The 10,050-nt window shown below is 39.5% G+C and overlaps 1 protein-coding gene across 2 annotated transcripts in view; it reads left to right on the forward strand.

Moving 5' to 3' along the window:
• The window catches only part of LOC137616384 (glyoxal reductase-like), a 418,857-nt gene extending 409,989 nt beyond the window's left edge, over nt 1-8,868 (forward strand). For both annotated transcript variants that reach the window (XM_068346082.1, XM_068346081.1), the window contains 2 exons: nt 6,088-6,292; nt 8,669-8,868. In XM_068346082.1, coding sequence (XP_068202183.1) covers nt 6,088-6,292; nt 8,669-8,811 — 348 coding nt within the window. In that variant the 3' untranslated portion in view covers nt 8,812-8,868. The remainder of the gene's footprint in view (nt 1-6,087; nt 6,293-8,668) is intronic.
• The last annotated feature ends 1,182 nt before the right edge of the window (nt 8,869-10,050 follow it).

Raw genomic sequence — 10,050 nt, forward strand, 5'->3', positions numbered from 1 at the left:
CAAATAACAACTCTTAAACCTTTTATCTTTGATAAAATAGGCATAATTATTACTATTATTATTATTACTTGTTAAGCTACAACCCTAGTTGAAAAAGCAGGATGTTATAAGGCCAGGGGCCCCATGCAAGAAAAGATTCATTTCCTGGCAGAGTGGACTCATCTAACTACAAGTCTATGAAATATATTTGGTCATTCAGCGTAGAAATAAAAAAAGAAACCTATGTATTACATGCTTATAATGCTACACTGTTGCCCCCAACCGCCCACTTTTGCGTCACCCTTCCATGGCAAAGCACCGTCCCCTGTTGATGGTATTGCCCACTTTCGGAAGCATCAAGTTCTAGAGCTTTCTTCCCTCCATCCACTCAAACCTTGCCCGCCTTCTTGTACTTTTCCCATCAACTCTTGCATTCCAATCACCTTCTTCACCAGACGGTCATTTTCCTTTCTCTACATGGCCAAACCACCTCAACACATTCATATCCACTCTATCTGCTAACTCATTTCCTACACCTGTTCTCTCCCTCACATCATTCCCAACCCTATTTAAATGAGATACACCAGCCATACTCCTGAGACACTTTATTATTATTATTACTAAAAGCCAGGCTATAATCCCAGTTGGAAGAGCAAGATGCTATAAGCCCAAGGGCTCCAATTGGAAAAAAATAGCTCCCGTGAGGAAAGAAAACAAGGAAATGAATAAACTACAAGAGAAGGATAAACAATCAAAATAAAATATTTCAAGAACAGTAACATTAAAATAGATCCTTCACATACAAAATATAAAAACTTAAAATTAAGAGGAACAGAAATAAGATAGAATAGCATTCACAAGTGTACCCCTAAGCAAGAGAACTCTAATCCAAGATAGTGGAAAGCCATGGTACACAGGATATGGCACTACCCAAGACCAGAGAATAATGGTTTTATTTTGGAGTGCCCTCCTAGAAGAGCTGTTTACCATAGGTAGAGTCTCTTCTACCCTTACCAAAAGGTAGCCACTAACACAATTACATTGCACAGTGAGTAATCTCATTGTCGTCAGGTGTATGAGGACAGGAGAATGTGGAAAGAATAGGCCAGGCTATTTGGTGTATGTGTAGGCAAAGACAAAATAGCCATGAACAGAGTGGGGTCCAATGTAGTACTGTCTGGATAGACCAAGGACCCAATAACTCTATAGAGGTAGTATCTCAGTGGGTGGCTGGTGCCCTGACCAACGTACCAAGGCCGTCTCCAGTGAAGGTCGGGTCATTTTGGGGGGTTGAGAAAAGTCCCATGTGACTCGAGTAGTTCCTTCACATTGCTCCTATAGGCTGAGTAAAGGAGTTGCACTATATTTCTTCTTATTTTTCTGCTGTTATTCCAGAAAATGTTACTATTTTGGAATCCAGGCTAATGCCTATTATGTGCTGTGTACCAAACTGCATAGGGAATTACCGAAATGGACCGAAACCGAGTGTTTTCCTTTCCAAAGGCTGATGAAGAAAAAGCCAAGTGATTGCACGATATCAGGAGAGCCCAATATGTTCCTAAATAAAATAATAGAAGTACTATATTTATTGTTGTAATAATTATACTGTAATTGCATTAAATTGTTCATGTGGTATTGGTCACAGAACATCAGGGTCTTGTATAATGATTTAAAGATTACCAAATTGTTTACAAAACTACTTGGGTATTCACATATTTTTTTCCCTTGCTACTTATTACTTCATTCTCTCTTTGATTTCTTCCAATGATATTGGATCTGGCAGATCCTTCTTCAATAAGACAATTGGAAAAACCTCACTGCTAAGAGAATTGTAAACATTAACAGTGAAACAATAGAAATACATACATACATATACCAAAGGCACTTCCCCCAATTTTGGGGGGTAGCCGACATCAACAAGAAACAAAACAAAAAAGGGGACCTCTACTCTCTACGTTCCTCCAGCCTAACCAGGGACTCAGCCGAGTTCAGATGGTACTGCTAGGGTGCCACAGCCCAACCTCCCACATTTCCACCACAGATGAAGCTTCATACTGCTGAGTCCCCTACTGCTGCTACCTCCGCGGTCATCTAAGGCACCGGAGGAAGCAGCAGGGCCTACCGGAACTGCGTCACAATCGCTCGCCATTCATTCCTATTTCTAGCACGCTCTCTTGCCTCTCTCACATCTATCCTCCTATCACCCAGAGCTTTCTTCACACCATCCATCCACCCAAACCTTGGCCTTCCTCTTGTACTTCTCCCATCAACTCTTGCATTCATCACCTTCTTTAGCAGACAGCCATTTTCCATTCTCTCAACATGGCCAAACCACCTCAACACATTCATATCCACTCTAGCCGCTAACTCATTTCTTACACCCGTTCTCACCCTCACCACTTCGTTCCTAACCCTATCTACTCGAGATACACCAGCCATACTCCTCAGACACTTCATCTCAAACACATTCAATTTCTGTCTCTCCATCACTTTCATTCCCCACAACTCCGATCCATACATCACAGTTGGTACAATCACTTTCTCATATAGAACTCTCTTTACATTCATGCCCAACCCTCTATTTTTTACTACTCCCTTAACTGCCCCCAACACTTTGCAACCTTCATTCACTCTCTGACGTACATCTGCTTCCACTCCACCATTTGCTGCAACAACAGACCCCAAGTACTTAAACTGATCCACCTCCTCAAGTAACTCTCCATTCAACATGACATTCAACCTTGCACCACCTTCCCTTCTCGTACATCTCATAACCTTACTCTTACCCACATTAACTCTCAACTTCCTTCTCTCACACACCCTTCCAAATTCTGTCACTAGTCGGTCAAGCTTCTCTTCTGTGTCTGCTACCAGTACAGTATCATCCGCAAACAACAACTGATTTACCTCCCATTCATGATCATTCTCGCCTACCAGTTTTAATCCTCGTCCAAGCACTCGAGCATTCACCTCTCTCACCACTCCATCAACATACAAGTTAAACAGCCACGGCGACATCACACATCCCTGTCTCAGCCCCACTCTCACCGGAAACCAATCGCTCACTTCATTTCCTATTCTAACACATGCTTTACTACCTTTGTAGAAACTTTTCACTGCTTGCAACAACCTTCCACCAACTCCATATAACCTCATCACATTCCACATTGCTTCCCTATCAACTCTATCAATAGAAATAAATCCGCCAAATACTTCAAGTAAAGAAAATGTACAGCAAGATCAGGCAATATGTTGTAATTGTGCAAAAGATAATGTTAAATCATTTTAAATTGCTGGAAATGTTTACTTTTTATTCATTTTTTTAAATCAAATTGTTAGATTCATTCAAGCTTATTTTTCAGTATGCAAGCTTAGTTTGTAATTAGTGGATCCTTGAATTATTTTACTGCCACAGTAAAGTTTTATTTGAAATTCATCACTTTTTTTCTGTAATTTTTCTTAGCCGCATTATTCAGTCTCTCCTTTTGGTGTGTATGATCTCTTAATTTTCTGAGGATTATCAGCTGTAGACTATAACAAGAAACAAAGTGTGTATGTATAGTGAGTGGTGTGCGAGATTAACCGCCTAGGGGCTAGACGCACCGTCGAAAAGCCCCTGTCCGGAGAGAAGCTCCGGGCAATCTAAAGGAGAAGAAGGTGTGCGAGAGAAAGGGTTGAGGATGGCCGGTGTCCCGTTAGCCTGAGGGCTTAATCGGATCTGTCTTGTCACAACTTAACTCATTCCTCATCCGTCTCCATATCAATCGACCTACTCATGCTGACTTCTTCCCCCACTGACCAGGCCTGTATTTAAGATGGCCTTAAACATATTACCTACGAACTCCATCAATTTCTGTCTCTCCCCCTTCATTCCCCACAACTCCGATCTATACATCACATTTGGTACAATCACCTTCTCATACAGAACTTTAAATTCATTCCTATCCCTGTATTCTTTATCACTTAATTCACTGCCCCTAACATTTTGCATCCTTCACTGACTCTGATGTACTCACTCCATCATTTACAGCAACAAGAGGCCCCAAGTATTTAAACTGTTCTACTTCAAGTAACTCTATTCAACATGCCATTCTACATAGCAGCACCACCCTCCATTCTCATACACTGTTTCTCATAACCTTACTCTTACTCACATTAGCTCTTCAGCTTCCTTCTCTCACACCCTCCCAAACTGTCGCTAATCAACCCAGCTTCTCCTCCGAGTCTGTAATCAATACCATATCATCCGCAAACAACAACTGATTCACCTGCCACTCATTATCATTCTCATCTATCAGTTTCAATCCTCGAACATTCACCTCTTTCACAACTCCATCAACAAACGAATTGAACAATCATGCCGACATCATACATCCCTTTCTCAGTTTCACTCTCCATTTTCTATCCTAACACACGCTTTACTATCTATGTATAAACTTTGCTGCTTGCAACAACCTTCCACCAATTCCATATAAACTCATCACATTCCACATTGCTTCCCTATCACCTCGAACAAACGCTTTCTCCAGATCCATAAATGCAACATCCACCTCACCTTTTGCTAAACATTTCTCACATATGTGCATAACTGTAAAAATCTGATCCATAAATCCCCTACCTGTTCTAAAATCACACTGCACTTCTAAGATTGCATCCTCTGTTTTATCCTTAATCGTATTAATGAGCACTTTACCATACACTTTTTCCAAACACACTCAACAACCTAATACCCCATGAATTACAACACTCACACACATCTTCCATACCTTTGTATAGCAGAACAATATATGCACACCCAGTCCACTGGTACTATTGACAACATACTGTACAACATATTAAACAATCTCACCAACCATTCAAGTACAGTCACACCCCATTCCTTTAACATCTCAGCCTTCGCCCATTCATACCAGGTGCTTTAACTGCTCTCGTTTCATCTAAGTGATCTCTTATCTTCCTCTTTTGTAATCTCTCATTCTCATCTCCCATCACTGGGACTTCAACACCTAGAACAGCAATTATATCTGCCTCCCTATTATCCTTAATATTCCTCAACCTTTCAAAATACCCAGTCTATACTTCTTGTTTAACAAACTTCCATTTTCTATCTTTCACCTCATCATCCACCCTTCCTTACCCTCTTCACTTCTTGCTAAAACTACTACTTATTCTCTTCATGCAAATGACCCAATCCCTGGCCCTACCTCTATTTAGGTGCTCTCTGCCTCAGCTAACTTAGGATTTCCTTCCACGTTTTGCTCTACTGTATATCTTTCATACTTCTCTACACTATTAATCTGCAGCCATTCTTTTTCTCTTGCACTTTCATCTTCACTCCACTGCCTTATATTGCTTGCCTCCAACAATCCTCTTGCCTCACATCACTTGCAATCACAACAAAATTTTCTTTTACTAACTTCCTCCTCTAGATCACCAGTTTCTCTTCCTTTCACCCTGTCACATGCAACTTTCAACCTTTTTTTTATTCACTTTTACCTCTATTTTTTGTTCTTCAAACTTCACTACATCCCTAATAATAATAATACTAATTGTTTTGGCCTCAAGGATAGGCTGGTAGGAACACAGGTGGTGAAATTTCTGCTCTTTACATTACAATTCTCACTCAGTACTTGAGGCACTAAGTTCCCACAGTGCTGGAAGACAACAAATAGGTAATAACCTTCCCCAAACCACTGGCCCTTTTTCCCAAATCTTACTCGCCTCCCAATCTTTAATATGCACCCTCTTAGTCAACAATTCAAAAATTTTCATGCATTTACTTAATAGGATCTTTGCCTAAACTTTACTTTTTCACATTATCTAACCGGCCCCGCTTTTTGGTACCTAATGTATGAAGTTGTCTACTCTAGGTATGCAAATTTTCAAAGCAAATGATATAACTTACTAATCCTCCAGGAAGGATATAGTATGGCTAGAATTTTTTTATCAAGTGTAAAATCTCACCCTTTGTAATTATTAGCTACGTAACTTGTGACATTATTAAAATGTGTGAAATACTAAACTGTAAGGGCTTAGTATTTATAAAAACTCAACTTGAAACTATTTCTGAAAGCCAAACTAACTCGTGATAATCTTTGTTTTAATCAGGTAGAGTACCATCCACACTTTCAGCAAAAGGACTTGAAAGAGTTTTGTGAGGAGCATGAAATAAAGATTCAGGCATATTCTTCATTAGGAACCACTGTCTGCAACAGTCCTTTGCTTGAGAATACCCAGGTGACAGAAGTTGCTAAGAGATTAGGTCGGACTCCAGCTCAAGTTCTACTTCGATGGGCTACACAACAGGGAGTAGGTTGGTATACACGTGTATTTCCAAAATATTGTATAGTATAACTGAAATAAGAATATTGATTTGTATTAAAAATTTAGGATTCTTATTTGAAACTGTATGTTGGCTGAGGCAAACTTTTCAAATGACTTTTATAATCTTGTTCAGAATTTTTTTCTATCTTGTACTTTGCAAACTAAAGTGTATATGTAGAGAATAGGATATCTACAATTGAAGATATTGTATTCATTACTTTACCTTTTTTCAACCACAATATGAAACTGTTCTTAGTAGTCTATTAAGAATGTAACAGTAAGATTTAGTCTTTCAGGGACACTGATTAATTTTACATTAGTATTCTACTGGGTGGATGGATGAAGTGAAGAAAACAATAGGTGATAGAATAGATGCGAGAGGCAATGGAACGAATAGGAATGAATGATGAGCGCTTGTGATTCAGTTCCGATAGGCCCTGCTGCTTCCTCTGGTGACTGCTGAGGTAGCAACTGTAGGAGATTCAGCATATGAAACTTCATTTGTGGTGGATAAGGGAGGGTGAGCTGTGGCAGCCTAGCAGCACCAGCCAAACTACTCTGAATGCCTCGTCATGCTGGAGGAGCGAAGACGGGGTAAGTCCCCTTTTGTCCCTCGTGCCTTGGTAGATAGATAGATTTTATCTTTCCTTTAATCTTTGGTAATTGTTCCTCTTCATTTTACATATAAAACATTTAGCAAAAGGTAAGGAGGTGTATTAGAATTGGTGGATGGTTGTTGTAAGCAGTGAATTTTTTTTACAAAGGTAGTATAGCGTGTGTTGGGATAAGAAATGTAGCGAGTGATTGGTTTCCAGTGAGAGTAGGGCTAAGTCGGGGATGTATGATGTCGCCATGTCTGTTCAACTCGTATATTGATGGTGGTGAGAGGTGAATGCTTGAGTGCTTAGACGAGGATCAAAACCGATTGACGAGAATGATCATGAATGGGAGGTAAATTAGTTGTTGCTTGTGGATGGTACTGGTTGCAGACTTGGAAGAGAAGCTTGGCCGATTAGTGCCAGAATTTGGAAGGGTGTGTGAGAGAAGGAAGTTGAGAGTTAATGTAGGTAAGAGTAAGATTATGAGATGTACGAGAAGGGAAGGTGGTGCGAAGTGGAATGGAGTTACTAGAAGAAGTAGATCAGTTCAAGTACTTGGGGTCTGTTGTAGCAATTGGTGGAGTGGAAGCAGATGTACGTCAGAGTGAATGAAGGATGCAAGTGTTGGGGGTAGTGAAGGGAGGGGTAAAGAATAGAGGGTTAGGCATGAAAGTAAAGAGCATTCTGTATGAGAAAGTGATTGTACCAACAGTGATACATGGATCGGAGTTGTGGGAAAAGAAAGTAACGGAGACAGAAATTGAATGTTAAGAGATGAAGTGTCTTAGGAGTATGGCTGGTATATCTCGTGTATATAGGGTTAGGAACTAAGTAGTGAAGGTGAGAAGGGGTATATGAAATGATTTAGCAGCTAGATTGGATATGAAGTTGAGGTGGTTTGGCCATGTTGAGAAAATGGTTGTCTGCTAAAGGTGATGAATGCCAGAGTTGATGAGAGAAGTACAAGAGGAAGGCCAAGGTTTGGGTGGATGGATGGAGTGAAGAAAGCTCTGGATGATAGGAAGATAGATGTGAGATAGGCTAGAGAGCATGCTAGAAAAAGGAATGAATGGCGAGCGATTGTGACGCAGTTCCAGTAGGCCCTGCTGCTTCCTCCTGTTGCCTTAGATGACCGCGGAGGTAGCAGCAGTCGGGGATTCAGCGTTATGAAGCTTCATCTGTGGTATATAACGTGGTAGGGTGGGCACCCTAGCAGTACCAACCGAACTCGGTTGAGTCCCGCGTCAGGCTAGGAGGAGCGTAGAGAGGAAAGGATCCCTTCTTTTTCCATTTGTTTGATGTCGGCTACCCCCCCCCCCAATTGGGGAAGTGCCTTGGTATAGAGATGGATAGATAATTACAGTAATTATATGCTGTAATGCTATCATTGACATTTCATATCCAAGGGGAGGTTAATGCAGTTGTTGACAATAGAAAACCCCCATCACATTGGAGAACATTGCTTAATAATTAAGAGTTATTATTCTGTGGGAGACAACATTATGGTCTGATAAATTCAAATCTTTATTGCTGCATGGCAGGATAAATGTTAATTAAAAATGTTGAAACATGTTACCGCCATTTTGAAAGACTTGCCCTTCCTAATAAAATGTTAAAACTAGTTATTACCCTCACTTTGAAAGACTTGCCCTTCCTAATAAAATGTTAAAACTAGTTGCCATTTAGAGCCATGTCCTTCCTTATAAAATGAATTATCAATCAATTTTCAAAACACATTTTTAAACCTTGTTATCTTTTTCTAACAGGTGTGTTACCCAAGTCAACAAATTTAGAGCATATTTACGAGAACTACGAATTGAATTTCGATCTCAGTGAAGAAGACTACATGTTGATTAACTCAGCACATATAACCAAGAAATATGCATGGGATTCTTCAATAGTAATTTAATAATTACATAATTATTGTAGTGCACCATATAAAAATATAAAGGCTCTATGGAACATGTTTCTCGTGTTTACCTTTTTAAACCTTTTCCCACTACTTACAAGAAAATTAAAATCATCTCTGCAACAACTTGCCTTTCAAATAGTGGGTTTTCTTTTTCCAATCTTTAGTGTAAATATTATCATAATAGGCATATGCCCTTTCCCCCCCCCCTTTCTTTTAGATTTTAATTCCCATTGGATTTAATATTTAACATTAAATGGTTATCTACGGATAGTCCCTGATAATACACGACATCTTAGGATAGTCGTTCTGGGGGTTAGAATCGTGTTACCTGATGGTAATTCTCTTGTAATATCACTCGCAGAAATATTATACAGTAGGAAGCTGCTGTTAGGACCTTCCATCAGGACGACATGGCACAAGCCCAAAAATTGAACAAACATTACTATTTTCCAACTAGCCTAGCCTCTTCCTTGTCCAACGAGAACTTGGCTCCCCACCTTCTACATATAAAATTTCCTCAAACCTATTCCTCTCATTCTGCTATTTAACGCTAAACAGCATAATAGCTCTAGTCTTCCTCCACTGTTTTGTAATATAACCTAACAAATGTAGCTATAATAGGGTACTAGGAGATAAATATATTATTACCAACACAATTCACCTGAAGTCACTAAAGGTTAAGGTGAACTATCTCCCAGATTACCTATTCTAATAGTGGCATCTGAATAGTTCCTGTCATTCACTCTAGGGCTTTGGAGGTACTTTGCAGCCTGAATAAACAATTAATTCAGTCTGTATCTGCTGGGTTATTCCCTAGATGAACCTCGGTAAAGTTGAATACTCCGTATATGGCATAAAATTCATTATGTGCAACCTTAGATTGCCTAAACTCTGATGCACGACAACCTTTTAGGGAGAAAACCGACAACACTACAGAGTTAAACTTCTCTGAAGTTATATTGCAGTTGGTGGAAGAGGGCAATCATAATTACTTTTTCATGGTAAAGAGTAATCCTTTTCTCATATCTCAACTACCACAGTAATTTTTATACCAAATTTTTTACCTCCATGTTCTTAAAATAGTTTATTACAAATGTATTCACCCAAAATAGCAGTTTTGATGTTTGTCTCAAAGCAATGGTCCAATTTCCTGACAAGACCACATATTGAATGTCGTAAGAGGACCTCCACATACTGGACACCAAAAATTTGGTTCTTTAAAAATGTTGTTGTTTC

The sequence above is a fragment of the Palaemon carinicauda genome, chromosome 22 (genome assembly GCF_036898095.1).
Source record: "Palaemon carinicauda isolate YSFRI2023 chromosome 22, ASM3689809v2, whole genome shotgun sequence".
Classification (NCBI taxonomy): domain Eukaryota; kingdom Metazoa; phylum Arthropoda; class Malacostraca; order Decapoda; family Palaemonidae; genus Palaemon; species Palaemon carinicauda.